This window comes from Tachyglossus aculeatus, chromosome X1 (assembly GCF_015852505.1).
Source record: "Tachyglossus aculeatus isolate mTacAcu1 chromosome X1, mTacAcu1.pri, whole genome shotgun sequence".
NCBI lineage: Eukaryota > Metazoa > Chordata > Mammalia > Monotremata > Tachyglossidae > Tachyglossus > Tachyglossus aculeatus.
The window spans coordinates 88,723,880-88,740,026 of record NC_052101.1 but is presented as its reverse complement, the minus strand read 5'-3'; the positions used below and the strand labels follow the sequence as shown (position 1 = coordinate 88,740,026).

At 55.4% G+C, this 16,147-nt stretch overlaps 1 protein-coding gene across 6 annotated transcripts in view; it reads right to left on the bottom strand.

The window, feature by feature from the left end:
- Window positions 1-916: 916 nt before the first annotated feature.
- MST1R (macrophage stimulating 1 receptor) overlaps window positions 917-16,147 on the bottom strand; it is a 30,154-nt gene continuing 14,923 nt past the window's right edge. For 2 of the 6 annotated variants that reach the window (XM_038740607.1, XM_038740608.1), the window contains exons 3-21: window positions 12,475-12,663; window positions 11,710-11,835; window positions 11,307-11,477; window positions 10,724-10,884; window positions 9,550-9,718; window positions 8,657-8,793; window positions 7,960-8,121; window positions 7,497-7,590; window positions 6,807-7,037; window positions 6,362-6,508; window positions 5,700-5,865; window positions 5,090-5,188; window positions 4,762-4,968; window positions 4,445-4,525; window positions 3,891-4,072; window positions 3,161-3,270; window positions 2,486-2,651; window positions 1,754-1,890; window positions 917-1,492 (exon numbers count right to left, since the gene is read on the bottom strand). In XM_038740607.1, coding sequence (XP_038596535.1) covers window positions 1,219-1,492; window positions 1,754-1,890; window positions 2,486-2,651; window positions 3,161-3,270; window positions 3,891-4,072; window positions 4,445-4,525; window positions 4,762-4,968; window positions 5,090-5,188; window positions 5,700-5,865; window positions 6,362-6,508; window positions 6,807-7,037; window positions 7,497-7,590; window positions 7,960-8,121; window positions 8,657-8,793; window positions 9,550-9,718; window positions 10,724-10,884; window positions 11,307-11,477; window positions 11,710-11,835; window positions 12,475-12,663 — 3,009 coding nt within the window. In that variant the 3' untranslated portion in view covers window positions 917-1,218. Of the gene's footprint in view, window positions 1,493-1,753; window positions 1,891-2,485; window positions 2,652-3,132; window positions 3,271-3,890; window positions 4,073-4,444; window positions 4,526-4,761; window positions 4,969-5,089; window positions 5,189-5,699; window positions 5,866-6,361; window positions 6,509-6,806; window positions 7,038-7,496; window positions 7,591-7,959; window positions 8,122-8,656; window positions 8,794-9,549; window positions 9,719-10,723; window positions 10,885-11,306; window positions 11,478-11,709; window positions 11,836-12,474; window positions 12,664-16,147 lie in introns of those variants that run through there. The other 4 variants (XM_038740609.1, XM_038740610.1, XM_038740612.1 and 1 more) reach the window with 4 other exon arrangements.

Genomic DNA, 16,147 nt, shown 5'->3' with positions numbered 1-16,147 from the left:
CAGTCCCTGTCCCCCAGCCTAAGTAGGAGAGAGAACAGGTATTGAATCCCTGTTTTACAGATGACGAATCTGAATCCCGGAGAAGTGACTTGCCTAAGGTCACACAGCAGGTAAGTGGGTAGCAACCCGTCTGTGCCACATTGGGGTACTACTCCCCCTTCCCCCCCCCCCACACATACACTAGCTGTCTGGATTGGCATTCTATTCCTCAGGCCAGACTCATTGAGGGCTCTGCTGGGAGCTAGACTGTGTTTCTCTTTCATTCCCCAGTTCCTTACGTGCCAGCTGGTCTCCACCCCAAGACAAATAGGGCTAGATCCTTCTGGGCCTCAAAACTATGCTTGGGGGCGAGGCTCACTGGAGACGCATGAAATCCAACAACGGGAGCAAAACGTGACTGCCTTCTTTCCTTCCGGGACCCAAAGGGAACCGCTGCTCCCCCTGCTGGTCACCATGGGCCATGCTGCAACCCAGACCAGTCCAGTGGTGGGCGAGAGTGGGCAAGAGGATTTTGACTGCTTGCTCTTCCAAGTGAAGATCATCATCATCATCAATCGTATTTATTGAGCGCTTACTGTGTGCAGAGCACTGTACTAAGCGCTTAATAAGGGAATCTCCCGTAAGAAGGATGCTGGGGAAGGGGAGGGAGCAAGGGCACTCGACAGGGTAGGAATCAGATGACAGGACCAATGAGTGCTTTTCCAGGTTCCCCTTGTTGGTTTGCTGTATGGGCAGGGGCCAGTGACCAATTCTTCACTGTGTATCTCAGTTTTTGCACCGTCCCTCTCCCATCACCCTCCTGCTCCCCAGTACCCACAGATGATGATGATGAACAGATGATGCAGTGCTTCCTTGGAGAACACTGAGTTTAAGGGAAGGTGAAGCTGGAGCCCACAGAGTCCAAAGGAGCCAAGGCAAGTGTTCCTGACCATGTTTATTGACATTATCTGTAACCCCAACACCAGAACCCCAAATCCCCTAGGGGGTGGAAACCTGGCCTCCTGGCCCCACTACACCCCTCAAGGGAACTAGGTTGAAGGAAGATGAATGGAAAAGCTCAGCCCCTCAGAGCTCTCCTTCCCAACCTAGCTCCCTCCTCAGCCATCCTGAGCTAACTGTTCTGCGCTCCCTAGCCTAGCCAGCTAGCTTTGTTAAGGCAGGTAGGGACCTGGAGGAGGATGGACACTGTCATGAGAAAGGAAGCTACTGTGACACTGCCTAGAGAGGAGCCGAGGCAGGGCTACTCAGGGTGGGGCGGAGATTGATCTTTGCCTTCTTCTCCATCTCGTCGTCAGTCTGGTCCAGCTCATCTTCGGAACTGGGGCAGGGAGGCAGTAGGGGGCTGAGCTCCAAGTTGACGTATCCACCGTTCAGGTTGACGTAGTGCTCTCCGCGCAGGGAGGCAGAGATGCGTTCCAGTTCCCCTACCAGGTCCCTGAAGCTGGGTCTCTCCGTGGTGGCTGGGACCCAGCACTGTCCCATCACCTTGTACCTGGGCCCGGCAAGACAGTGTCAGGCCCCATGTTTGGGCATTCCACTGTCCCTGAGCACTCCCTTCAGCCCCGAACACATCCCCGGAAGCCCTAACCCATTCATCCCTGTTACTCAGCAACAGGGAGAACACGGGCGATGGCCACATGCCTCCCCTTCCTCTTTCCCTTCCACTTTCCCAACCTCCGTGACCTCTACTCCCGCCCCTAGAAGGCAGCCAGGCAGGCAGCGCCCAGCCCTCTGGTCCCCCTGATGAACTCACAGGGAGTGTGGGCAGTATTCAGGCTGAGGCAGGCGCCGACCCCGGGCCAGATAGTGCCTGATATCGAAGGGGTCGATATCAGGGTAGGGTGATGCTCCTCGGGTCAGCAGCTCCCACAGCAGCACACCAAAGGACCACTGGGGAGGAGAAGGAGCATCAGGACTGGCATGCTCAGGCCCAGGATTGTTCTAACCCTGAGACACACGATCCCCAGGCCTCTCCCAAGGGCTTCTTGCTTTAAAGTTGAAAGAAATCAACCTCTAAAACCCAACTTCTCCTTCAGTGGAGATGTGCTCAGAATCTCATCCCAGCTAGGAGTCTGGAGTTTCCTATTCTGCCCCAGCCACCCTCCTCTGTGTGTTTCTTGGGACCCCCTTCCCTATTTCCCTTGAACCCCCAGTTTTTCTCTGCCCTACCAACTGTGACTTCTAGATCCTCAGCCACCCCCAGCCCCACCCCTCCCCCAAACTCCTGTGAGTGGGGGGTCAGAGGGAAGGACCTGATGTCACAAAGAGAGAGATTGACATCTAGGGAGAGGAGAAAGTGCATCTCCAGCTCTTTGAACTAGATGGTGGAAAAATCAGCTTCCCAGTATCTGGACCCAGGCTGAGAGCCAAAATACTCGGGTGGGTGGTGGGGAGGGGAGCTTTGGGGAAAGCCCCAGACCTATTTTACCCCTCTGGGGGACTTTAGAATCATTCCCTCCTCCACCACCTCACAGACCCTCCTCACCACATCTGACTTGGTAGTGAACTTGTGGGTCTGCAGGCTCTCTAATGCCATCCACTTGACGGGCAGACGGGCATGGCGGTGCTGCCGGACACTGTAATAATCCTTGTCCAGGATGTCCCGGGCCAGCCCAAAGTCAGCCACCTTCACTGTGTATGACTCATCCAGCCTGTGGGAGGTTTTGGACTCAGTTCAGGGGAAGAGGCTCCAGCCCCTTCTGCCACCACCCCCACCACTCCCCTGCTCCTCAACTGCAAGAGTAGGACAGAGCCCAGACAGCCACCTGATGATTGGCCAGACCATAGCCTCTTATTAATTATTATCATTATTATTATTATTATAAAGAAGAAGGAGCAGAATAAGAAGGAGGAGGAGGAGGAGAAGAAGACGACGATGAAGAAGAAGAAGAAATGTGGTGTTTGTTAAGCACTTTCTAGGCATCAAGCTCTATGCTAAGCACTGGGTAGATTCAAGATAATCAGGTCAGACAGTCCTCTTCCCACAAGGGGCTGATGGTCTAAGTAGGAAATTGGTCCAGGAGCCTATCTGGGAAATTGCCTGAAGCCTGCAAGTTCTTCTGTTGCCCCCAGTTCCTGCACTCTGGTCTTCCCCAACTCTGCCCACCTCAATGCTTCCCCACCACCGCCCACCTCAATGTCCCCTCCCTGAAGCTCTCACATGCAGTTCCGGGCTGCCAGGTCCCTGTGCACAAATTTCTTTCCTGCCAGGTACTCCATGCCTCTGGCCACTTGCAAGCCAAAGCCGATGAGATCCTTGACTGTGGGGTTCTGGGGAGAAAATGTGACTGTTCTCAGGGTGGGCTCAGTGGCAGGCAGGAGGGTGGAGAGGCGGCCCCAGGGAGGTCGAATCCCAGATGGGGGCCAGGGAATGGAAGGGGGAGACAGCTCATGATCACAGATATGTGTGATGGAAGCTGGGGGGGCAGGATTTAGGAACCTCCCAAGATCAGGCCCAGGCCGGTGGGGACGGTGGCCTTCGCTGCAAGCAGAAAGGCAAGACAGCTGTATGGGAACAAGCATTGCATGGGTGTGATGACTATCCACCTCCACACTGTCACTGCCCTCGATGAGTCTGGTCAAAAGAAAAATGAGATCTGACCTAGTCAGGTCAGGAAAGGACTCCCTACTCCTTGGATGTGATTTGGGCTGGGATGAGCCAGTGTCCAGAACTTTGGCCTACATCATGGACAATGTGTGGGGAGGGAGGGAGGGATGGTGAGGAAAGGGACAGGGTGGAAGGTATGCAGGGCCTGAGGGAGGGGGAAGGGAAGCTCAGCACAAAATAAAAAAAAGAAGAGATTCAGGAAGGAGGTGTGGACTCATTGGGAAGGGCTGGAGCGTACAACTGTGGGCACAGTTGCTCTGGGGTGGGCGAGGAAGGCACTGACCCGATCTGGGGAGCGGATGAAGTGGCGCAGGTCCCCATGGGGCATGTAGGGCAGCAGGACGAGAGGTAGCCCATTGGGGGGCAGGCAGATACCGATGAGGGAGAGTACATTGGGGTGGTGAAAGGTACGCATGATCAGCCCCTCCCGCAGGAACTCTTCCACCTCCTCCACCTCCGTGATGCCTGGTAGGGGTCGGGGAGCAAAAGCGCAGGGTGTGGGAGAATGAGTGGGGCACCCACACTAGGCACCTGGCCTTTCTTTCCCCATCTGGCCATTCCCCCTCCTCTTTCCCAGGGGGGAATGCCAGCTGCTTGGGACCAAGGGAGTGGACAGGAAGCCATGACACTGCCAGTCTGTCTCCCTGCCTTGTCCTAGCTCAGAGTCTTCGGGGCTGCCCAGGGAGTCTGTGTTGATGGGCTGAGGATGAACAGCAGCTCTGATAGGGTCGACCTGAGGGAGGAATCCCACCCAAATCCCACCCCACCTTAGGACCCACCTGAAAGGCATCCCTTCCAGCGGGCTCCTCGGCCACCCTATCCCCTGGGCATACTCACGGTACAGAGACTTGACGGCACAGTGGATGCAATTCTGGGATGGGTCAGTGTACTTGCCATGATAGACGATTCCAAAGTGACCTGAGAAAAGCAGACACAGGGGGAGGAGGGAGATCACACAGGCCGGGGGAGAGGACGATCCCAGCACGGGCCACGAGAACCTCCGACCGCGGCCGTGCTGTCCTGAGGGGGTATGGACGCCAGAGACCCGTGGTGGGCTGGTGGGGAGCTGAGGGCCCGGAGGTGGAGAACAGGGAACAAACGGGGTAGAGGGAGGCCAGAGGCAGGAGGGCGGAGGATAGAGGGCACAGGCTAACCTTTGCCAATGACCTGATCGCAGTGTGTCTGAAGCTGCTCCGAGGGAATCAGGACATCCTTCACCTCGGCCAGAAGCTCGGGGCTCAGGTCCTCAATACGGATGGACACAACCCTTCTGAGGGGCACACTTGAGCCATTGCTGCTGCCAGTGGATGAGGGGCCCCGATCCTGCCCGCCGTGGTTATGGCCCTCGCTGTCCGAGACTCCTGCAAGAAATAATGGGGTCCCCAGAAGAGGAAGAATGAGGAACTAGGGTAGCAAGATCTTCCACCATCTGTCCCACCCTCTGGCCCTGTCTCCCCAACCTGCTACTCACTCCCTCCTTACCTGAGCCACTCCTGTAGTCTGAACCTGAGCGCAGCAGGGGGAGGGGGTAGGAGATGTCAGTCCTCTCCAGAGACCCCAGGGTCTCTAGGCGTACCATCGCTGTGAGAGCAGCACTCTGTTGGGATGGGTCCACTGGCCCTCCCACCAAAGAGCCCCCAACCACTGAGCCCCATCTTGGGAGTCTCCCCCAGCCAAGCAGAGGCAACCCCTCCCCAACTCCTAGGGAACCCCAAACCACCCGGAGGACTGCCAAGATGCCAGCTTCCGTGGCAAGGGAGCTGGCGTGTGCTTAGAGCTCTGGTGGGCCCTCAGGACTGGAGCTGGGTTGAAGTGACCATCCCCCACAGACTGGGAAGGCAGGAAATGCCACGGGGGAGAGGCTACAAGAGGAGCTACTAAACTGGGGCCAAGGAGATCTGACAAGGGAGCGCAAAAACACCCACAACCAGGCTAACAACTGACCAGAGGGGCCTCGGGGCACAGTTTCCGGGGTTGGGGGCCACCAGAGCCCAAGGGTGAGTGTGAGTCGTGTGAGTGTGAGGTGACTGTGGCCCAAGACTCCAGGACAGAGGGAAAGAGGGGATGAGAACCCTGAGGAAGAAGAACTCACCCAGCTCCTTCTTCTTCTTCTTGTACCTGAGCATCAGCATGGCCAGAAGACAGCTGGCCAGCAGGACGAAGGTCAGCAGTATGCCCACGATGATGCCTGGCAGGGGCGAGGCCAGGCTCTCCCGCACCACCCGGCCCTGTCCCCAGCACTCCCCATTCACACAGACCTGGAGATGGGGAAGGAGCCATGGCTGAGTCATGGCCACCACCCCAGCTGAGGCTCCAAAGGCTGAGTGCAGTCCTTGCTTGGAGGCATGAGATGGGCTAGATGACCTATTGAGGTCCCTTCCAGCCCAAGAATTCGCTTCTCTTTCTCACGCTCCAGAGTGGAGCTGGAGCTGGGCCTGGGCAGCACTATGGAGGAAGCAGAGGACCCAGGAGCTGAGGCCTAGCTGAGCAGCAGGGTAAGGGCACCAGGGTGCCCACTCATTGTAGACTCTGCCCCTGGTGTGGGAGCCAGCTGACTGGACTCCCAAAAGCCAGGTCACCCCAGGGAAGGAGATCAGTGAGCCATCTTGTGGAGGTCTAGGTCCAGGAAGAGGAAAGGGCTGCTCTCCCCTTCTCTTCCACACTCCTTCCCACCCCCACTGCTGGGTAGCTCTGGGGCAAGAACCCTGGAGTCCTGGCCAGGGCGGGGAAGCAGGCCTCTCACTGGCTCTGTACCTGAACAGGGGCCCCTATCGGAGGGATGTCCAGGCCTTCTGGGAGGTGGCAGATGACCACGTCGTTCAATACTCTGGAGAGACAGTGCTGCCCACCCACTGTCATGTTGACCTCCATACAGCCGGCCACCGCATCCATCCCGAAATACTGTGGGGACAGATGATCATATACTACCCCAGGGTCGGCCACCCTATACCTGCCCACGCTTCCACCCATCACCCATTGTTCCTTTCCTTCATCTCCTCCTCCATCATTTCCCCACCCCTAGTGACATTCAGGCCCCTTCAGCAATCTGTGGAAGCCTCACTTCCAGAATCCTCAGCCCTTGGAAGCCCATGAAGAGGCTGAGCCTCACGGGACTTTACCCAGCTCCTGGCTAGTCTCATTCCCTTGGCCCTCCTTGACTTCCAGCCCTTGACTTTAAATGCCCCAGTCTCATAGACACCTTGATGGCCACCGTGTCCATCCCAGGGGACAACGGGATCCTGCTCTCGTACTGGCTGTCGTTGGTGTTGGGGGACTGGGGCCGAGGGTAGTAACGGAAGCGAGGGAGGTGGTACAGGATGGTCCTGCCATCCCAGATGCTCAGGTTCCCGAGGACGACTCCCGCCTGGCCCAGGACAGTGTAGTCTGGAACTTTGCAGAGTCGCTCTGTGCTCAGGGACCCTTCACATTCCTGTGGGGACACCATTACCATCTCCACCTGGTCTCTCAGCACCCTCTCCTGCCTACCTACCTACCTCCTGGAGGGAGGAGGGAGGCGGGTGGGGGTGGGGAGACAACCACAGGCCAGCCTGAGGAGGGGAGGGAACAAGATCATTGTCAGCCTGCCCCAGGGACCCCAGGAGCTCTTAGAAGCCTATCATATTCTGATGTTCTGGGTCCTGGGAAATCATTACTGGTCAGCCTTTCCCAAGGAGGAGTGGCAGAAGAGTTACCAGGAGTTAGGAGGAGTGTGCTGCGGTCTGGGGTACAGAGGGGGCTTGGCATCTCCTCAAATGAGGTAGAGGAACTGGACGGTCCAGTTCTCCGACGTTGGGACATTTTGTGGTGAAACGGGTGGAGTGGGAGAAGCCAGGGATGAAAGAGCAAAGGAGGGCAGTCACAAGGGGGTCTAGGGCACATGCCCACTTACCAGATTATTTACCTCCTCTTTCCCATCATTGAACGAGACAGCCATGTGCCACACTGAGGAAAGGTGGGTGCCCTGGATAGTGATGTGAGAGTTTCTGGGGAGAAATGGGGATGAACATTCATTTTCCTGGCAAAGAAAGGCAGCCTAGGGTCATCTCTTCAACCCCGGGCACTGATGTCAGCATCCTCGAGGCATGGGTCAAGGTAACTCCCAGAGGCCCCTCCCCTCACCTGCCACACATCCACTAAAAACCTAAGGGACAGGGGAAGTCTGACAGGGCTTGGAGGAGAGGCAGATCTGAAGGGAGGGTCTTAGGGCTGAGGGTTCCTGCTCCCTCTCTCGAGCTCATCCGAAACAACTGGGGTGGGTCCTGGGCCTTAGCCAAGGCCAGCCCAGGGTAAGGAGAGTGATCAGAGACTTGAAGACTCTTGGGGTCTCAGGAGGAGGAAGCAGCCAAACTCACCTGAAACTGCAGTTGGGTGTGATGCTGATGATATGGGGGTTCTTCAGGTACTGGAAGGGCTTGGGGGTGTGGAACAAGGCTCCCCCAATGCGGAGGGTGATGGAGGCATTGCCCAGGTGCCCCCCTGGGGGAATGGTGCAGAGTAGCAGCTTTTCAGTCTGGCTGGAGAGATGGGCATGGGAATTAAGAGGGCTCCTCTAGTATGGTTGGCCCTCTCCTCCATCAACTCTCAACATACTCAAATGAGAAACTGCCATCAAACCTGCTCCTCTCACATCTCTCGACTCCACCTGCCCTCACTCTCTCTTTGGTGTCTTAACTGGACTCTCACTTCAGTCTTAACCAAGTACACACAGGGGCAGGCTACAGTCGGATGAGGACCTCTCTTTCCCCAAGGAAGGGCAGCACGGACCCCCCTCATCCTGTCTCTGTGCCCAGCTACCCTCTAGTAGGCCTGCCTGCCATCCTCTTGAGGCCCCAGGTGTGCCTGGGAAGGGGCTGAGACTCAAGAGCACTATCCTATTGTACTGTCAGAATGTAATAATGACAACAGCAATGGGGTCCAGCTCCTGCTCCCCCAGGGGACCTCTAACCAAGAAGCCCCTTCCCTGGGCCGTTCTGAGCACCCAGCCCTCTTCTTCCCTACTCTCGCCCCATGTACACTTCCCCCAATCCCTTACTCCGGAGCAGAAGGTACCTGTCCAGGTGGCACTCGGTCTCATTGATGAGCACCTGCTGGCCATCCCCAACATTCAGGTTCTGACCCTGGATGGACAGCTGGGTGCCCCCAGCCAGTGGGCCAAACAGGGGCCGGATGGACGTCACCACCGGCTCCTGGGGGAGAAGAAAAGGAAGTAATCTGGTCAGCTACCCAGAGGCACAAGGGCCTAGGAGAGCAGCAAGTCTGAGCATCAGGAACCAGAGGCTGCTTTGGGTACCGGGCAACCCCAGGCGGAAGGCCGGAGTCCAGAACAACTCAAGGGCTGACACAGTGTGGCAGGTGGCCAACCACAGGGAAGAGTCTGAGTCTCTTTTCATTACAATTAGGTGGGAACAGACTGCCAGGGGCCATTATTAACTTTGTCAAAACGGGCCAGGGAGCCAATTATAGGAACCCTGACTCTTGCCCTCACTAGCCCCTGAGCAGGGCAGATGGGGTCAGAGCAGGCAGGAAGTTGGTGGAGAGGAGGAAAGGGGTGTTCCAGTGAGTATGGGCTCTATTCCTAGTGCCTTTGGCAAGGGAAAGGAGCAGTCAGGGCTCCTCGCCATGTCTGTGAGAAAGAGTGTGGCACAAAGCAAAGTAGGTAGGTTGAGGTCGGGGGTTTGGGGGAGCCTTAGGTGGGACAACACTGGAAGAGCTGGAGCAGGGGGAAAGTAATCAGAAAGTCTGGAAGAGGCCCAGGCACACTTACTATACCAATGGGCTTCAGGGGTCCTCCCTCCTCACTGACTCCTTCTCCATAGTTTTGCTTCATTTTTCATTCATTTCTCCACTCCTCGGCACCAGAGGCAGTTCCCTCTCCCTGTTTGACTTTCCCGGCCCCTGCCCGCGATCCAAGGCTGCCCATTCTATCTGGTGAGGAGACTCACCACAAACGTGAACCCTCCCAGGACAGAAGAGCCATCTACTCGGAAGGGGTGATGATGAGGTTCCTGGGAGATGCTGAGGGTCACATTGGCAGGGCCTGGCACCTGCGTTCCTGCAGCCTCCAGCTGACACTCCAGCTCCTCCACAAAGTCCTTCTTGGGCTGGTGGAATCTAGAGCCAGAACAGAGGGAATTGCTGGGGTGAGATCTTCACCCTTTCCAAACTGATTCCCTTTGGGGACTTTCTAATAATAATAGGAAGAATACTAATAATAACAATAACATTGTGGTATTCGTTAAGCACTTACTATGTGCTATGCCCTGCAAAAAGCAGGGTAGATACAGATAGATATGCAAATAAGACACACCCTCTGTCCCATATGGGGCTCACAATCTACACAGGAGGGAGAACGGATGAGGAAACTGAGGCACAGAAAATGTAAGTGACTTGCCCAAGGTCACACAGCAAGCAAAAGGTGGAGCTGGGATTAGAACCTAGGTCCTCTGAGACGGGGCTCATCGTCAAAGAGAGAAGAAAAGGCATTTTATCCCCTTTTTACAGATGAGGTAACTGAAGCACAGAAAGGTTAAGTGATTTGCCCCAGGTAACACAGCAGGCAAGTAGCAGAGCTAGGATTAGAACCCAGGTCCTCTGACTCCCAGGCCCAGGTTCTTTCCACTAGGCCACACTGCTTCCCTGGGCCTTCATTTGTCAGACTGCCTCTCTCCATTGGGTGTCTAAATCTCCTCCATCTTTAACTATGCACCCAGAATGTGTCTGCTGATACATACAACATTATGGTATTTGTTAAGCACTTACTAGAGCACTGTTCTAAATGGGAGGGTAAATACCAGTTCATCAAGTTGGACACAGTCCCTGTCCCACATGGGGCTCACAGTCTGAGTAGGAGGGAGAACAGGTAGTGAACCCCCATTTTACAGATGAGGAAATCGAGACCCAGATAATTTAGGTGACTTGCCCAGTGACATACAACAGACAAGTGGCAGAGCTGGGATCAGAACTCAGGCCCTCTGACCCTTGGGTCCATGCTCTTTCCACTAGGTCATACTGCCCCTCAACAGCAGGCTGAGGGCTGTAGAGGGCCAGGGCAACTTTCACCATCATGTCCCTTCCCGGACATGGGCTCCATCCACTCTGCCCACCCTATCCTCATACCTGAGATCTAGGTTGTCTTTGGGCAGCAGCCTGCAGGGACTCTGGCCCACGGTGACATTCTGGGTGCCTGGGGTGGAACTGCAATGGAAACAGCTCTGGAAGTCCATGCCACATAGTGTCAATCTTGTGTTGCCTCGTATGGGACCGCTATGCGGGTGGAACTGCCAGAGACAATGCAGGAAAAAGTTCAGTGCTGGCAGGGGCATCGAGATCAAGTCTCACCTCCTCATGCCCCAGGCATCAAGAGGCCCAGGCCCCTCCTAGTAGTGAACAACAACAACAACAACAACATCAATGGAAGGTGAGCAGGACCCTGGTTCTCAGGCGGACTCAAAAAAATAAATCCAGTCCTTCCAGACTCATGCTCTCAGTACCCTCCCTGACACAATCTGTGCCTTAAGCAGGCCAGACAGTTGTGGCGGGGAGGGGTGGGGGGGGGAGTAGGGGGCTTCCCCAGACTTCAGATTGAGGACAGGCAGACCCCAGTCTCTATCTAAGGCAGTCATTCACTCCCAACCCCAAGGACCCCAGGCCCCAGTTCCCCTCTACTAACCTCCAGTCCAGGCCCTAGTCAGTTCTGTACCTTAGTGATAACAGGGGGACAGTGGTCCTGCTGCCAGGTGCCATGGCACTCCTCCTGCCGGGTGCACATATCCTCACACCAGCCGCAGTCCATGAAACGTTCTGCCCGCAGGCACCGGCTGCAAGTCAGGAAGTGCCGACAGCCGGGCCCTTTGATGGGCACTTTGTACACCTGTGGGACAAGGAAGGCCAGGATGTGGGAGAGGAGAGAGAGGGCAACATATCAGGCAAGGAAGCTAGGCCCCACCCCCACCCCATCCCTGCTTCCAAACCAACAGCTGTCCTCAGGTTGGACCATCTGAACAAAGAGCAGTGGGAAACAAGGAAGGGAGAAGGAGGGCCAGGAGGGGAGTGAAGGGAAGGCGGATGGAGGGGAATCAAGGGGGAGGGGGTCCCAGTCTCACCTTGTTGCCCGAGGCAAAGAACAGGTGATCCTCAAGTCGACTCACCTCCCGCTTCACAGGCTGCTCTGAGCCCAGAGAGAAGTTGGATACATACAACAGGTAGTTGAGGGATCTTGCCAGTTCCACCTAGGGACAAGGCAGCAGTTGAGCCACCCCCCAACCCCAGACACCCCAAACCTTTCTTGCTCTTTTCCATCTGGACAAGGAACAAGCACTTCAGTGGTTTGGGCCTGCACTAGGACATTCTTAGTATAAAGGAGGGAAGAGGTGCAGAGGAGGGAAGAGGAGCAGAGAAGGAAAGAAGGGGAAAGGAGGGAAGAGAAAGTGGAAAGGAGGGAAGAGAAAGTGGAAAGGAGGGAAGAGAAAGTGGAAAGGCAGGAAGAGGAGGAGGAAAGGAGGGAAGAAGAGGTGTAAAGGAGGGAAGAGGAAGTGAAAGGGAGGGAAGAGGAGGAAGAAATGAGAGAGGGAAGAGGAGGAAGAAAGGAGGGAAGAGGATGGTAGAGAGACTCTGGGTGCCAGGATCTAAAGGGTAGCTGGAAGCCAATCCAGCACCTAGACATTCCTTTCCTTTTGTCAGGGAGTACAGCCCCTTTGGAGGTTCCCAAATTCCTCCCCCACAGGACTCTCCCGGGTGCCTGTCTGCTGGAGTAAGCTCTCCAGGTGGAATCAGCCTCCTGGCTGTGACTCTCTTATGCCCACCACTACCCAGAGCCCATCTCTGGCAGGAATAGCTTCCTGGGAAGGGAGGAGAGGTACACGACTCACCTGAAGGACCCGCCCATCGGCGGTGCCCATATGCGCCACAGTGGCATTGTCCAGGGGTGTGACATGGAGTGCGGTGAGTAGGATGTTGTTCAGCCGCCCGTTGAACAGGTCCACACGGTAGCTGTTGGCGGGGATGAGCGTGGGAAAGCTCCGGCAGGTGACATTGGAGCCCTTAAACACTTCGCCTGGCTGCAGAGGGTTGAGGGGTGGGGTGGGGGGCAGAGAGTCAGAGAGTTTCCACTGCTGTTTTCCTGAGAGAATGCCTTTTCTGCAATCAACCCACCCCCAGATGAGAGCTTAACTTGCCTGGCCCCCAACAACCTCACACCCAGGACAGTCAACAGAGAAGACACTGGTACCCACAGTCCACTCCAGCCAGGGTCCCCTTCTAAATTCCCCCAGCCAGGGTGCCCTAGCTATGGATGCCATACACCAATCTAATCTCTGCACCCCACATGCACTCTGGGGTCCATGCTGTGATTTCTCCCAGAGACCTTGTGATTCTACTGCTTCATGGTCTTTTCTTTCTCTCCTTCAATCCCGGCGGTCAGCTCTGCCCCGATGCTAAGCCATGTCTAGACATTGTGTTGGCAGCAGGGAGGACTGCAGGTGTGACTGCCCTTGGTCAGGGCATGGTGGAGTTCTCCCACGGCAGAGATGGCCTGTCCCCTCTCCTGGCTGTGAGGGGGTTAATGAGCTGTGATTTGGTAGCAGAGGAGGCGGGGGAAGGGAGAGGGGAACAGCAGCAGCCTTATAAAGTATTTACAGGGTATTTTGTGTAGCTTCCAAAGTGCTTCTGGCCCCATGGGAGGGCCAGCTCTCAATTCTAATCAACTTGACACCCCCTCAGCCTCAGCCCCCTTTCGCCAAAGTGCAGATGGGGAGGCTGAAGCCCAGCTAGAGCTGGGACTGGGAGAGGTGAAGGTTATTTCTTCGGCCTGGTCCTCTCCGTGGGGTTGGTACGGGTGGGGAAAAAGAAAGGGGGAGAGAGCCCCACTCTCCCCGCCTGCTCTTCTCAGAGCCACCTCCACCCCAGAAACAATGAGGGGTAAGCCCAAACCTTTCCTTTTAGACTGTGAGCCCACTGTTGGGCAGGGACTGTCTCTATGTGATGCCAATTTGTACTTCCCAAGCGCTTAGTACAGTGCTCTGCACATAGTAAGCGCTCAATAAATACGATTGATTGATTGATTGATTGATTTCCTTCAGGATTCTAGCAGCAGGACAGGGCTTTCTGCACTGGGGCAGAGGGAGTGTGTTTTGGGGGGCGGTGGGGCAGAGGAAAACAATCAATGGAGTTGGCTCTTTCCTCACCCCAAATCCCTGAAGCCCCTTCCCTTGCCTTTAAGCTCCAGGCCCAGTTTCAGTGCTGATCCCAGAGAGGCTGTCATTGAGGCCTTATGGTTGCTTCCAGGTGGGGCAGCAGGTTTGGGTTCAGAACAAGTCTCAGAGTTCGGTGGGTTTAGATTAATTTAATACCAAAAAAAGAGAGTCCGTGGGTCATGGTCCTGGCTAGGGAGGGAGAAGAGAGGGGGTGAGGAGGAGCAATCCTGCCAGGGAATGACCCAAACTGAAACAAAGAGCCCTTGGCCCCTACCTGCCACCCCGTGCTAAGAGGCAAGATCACCTCAGAGCGGGGAGGAGGAGGCTGGGGGCAACAGCCCTGTGCCCTGGGATGGGGAAGTAACCATCCCACCCAAAATCTCCCAGTTCATCAGTCCCAGGGCCAGAGTCCACAGCTCACTGGACACAGACACATTCGAGAAACCCAAATTCCAATGGAGCTCTGTGACGCAAGGTCCTTCCTCTGGTCGCAGCTCAGTTTCCTCACCTGTAATAAGGGTAGGGGAATCTGTTCCCCAGGGCAATGGCTCTGAGGCAGGAAGTCCAGCCAAGGGGTTTATCAGTGATGACTCAGCTAATGGGTGAGGCTGCCTGGAGATTGGGCCCAGGTAGGACAGGATATCACCCCTACCACACCCAGGCCCCAACTGCCCTGATCATCAGATTTGGGAGAAAATGCTGAGAGTCCAGAAGAGTCTGCCTGGCCAACCCTGACACATGGCCCCATCAGATCCCTCCTCCACCCTTCTGAGGCAGGGCAGGTTTAACCTAGAATGGCTCCCAGGCCACTATTGGGTGGTCTGAGCCCCCTCCCTCAAGTCCCCAAGATCTTTCAAGCATGAGCTGCTCCCAATTGGACCTTGGGGCTTAGGGTTGGGGGCTGGGGAGAGGAAAACAAGACCAAAATTGCAAGTCACTATGCTCCAGCTTCTTTGGGACTCATGGCAAGGAGGCCTGGCACTAATCTCCAGAAATGGCTAAGCAGTGCTGCTGAGATGACTCAGCCTCTGCTTTCCATCCTTCCCGACCTGATCTCCTCAGTTCCTATCCCATTGGGTCCCAGAACTACTCCTCCTCCCCAGCTACTTAATGGCTATCACCATCTAGCTGGGAAGGCCTGGCTCTTATTTTATTTATTGAATGTATTTTATTTAATGGTACTTAAGTGCTTACAATGTGCCAGGCACTGTACTAAGCGCTGGAGTAGATATGAGATCATCAGGTTGGACGCAGTCAATGTCCCACTTGGGACTCACTTTACAGGTGATGAAACTGAGGCACAGATGAAGTGAGGTGTCTTGCCCAAGGTCACACAGCAGACAACTGGTTGGAGCCAGGATTAGAACCCAGGTCCTCTGACTCCCAGGCCTGGGCTCTTTCCACTAGGCCACGCTGCTTCTCTTCACCTTACTCTCAGCTCTGCAAGAAACTGATGGAGGAATTGGGGGAGGACACTCTGATAAGTGCCCCAGACTCTGCCCATCCAGGAGCCAACACTGAAAGAAGTGGGACTCTTCTCCTGCACTAATCAGAAACCGAGGCTTAGAATTTGAGGAGCAGCATGGCCTAGTGGAAAGAGAATGGGCCTGGGAGTCAGAGGACCTGGGTTCTAATCCTGGATCCGTCATGCACCTATTGTGTGACCCTGGGCAAGTCACTAACTTCTCTATGCCTCGGTTTCCTCAACTGTAAAATGGGGGCTCAATTCCTATTCTCCCTCCTATTTGGACTGTGAGCCCCATGTAGGACAAGGACCGTATCTGACTTGATTAACTTGTATCTACCCCTGGGCTTAGAACAGTGCCTGACACATAGTAAGTGTTTTACAAATAGCATAATCATTCATTATTAGAGCTGGAAAGCCACAGTCTTTCAAACCAGAACAAGACCTGGGTTTGAAGTACAGCCCTACGGGTTTTTAGGGTCAGTTGTGCCTGGGCCAGAGCTAGGTGCCAGAGAGAGACGGGAAGCAAAAAGACTTGTAAAGCAGCTCTCATCCTTACTCTTATGAGGCTCTGGGAGTCCCCAGGGAGGGACATCTTGGGGTCAGGAGCCAGGGCCTAGCTAAGTTACATATAGAGAGCCCTCTCCAGCTAAGGAGGCAAAACCAGAGCTTTATTGGTTTCCTTCTAAGGATTCTGTGTCCAGTGGGGTCTGGCTAGATTGGAAGTGGACTGGATTAAGCATCCCCTGGGGGACCCGTACCTGTGGGCAGCAGACCTCAAGGATCCAGACCCTTGGAGACAGGAATGGGCTAAGGTGACAAGCTCCCCCCACCACCAAACCGCTCCTCCACCCCAGACTGTCCTGTCTCCCTCCTTCCTGCCAG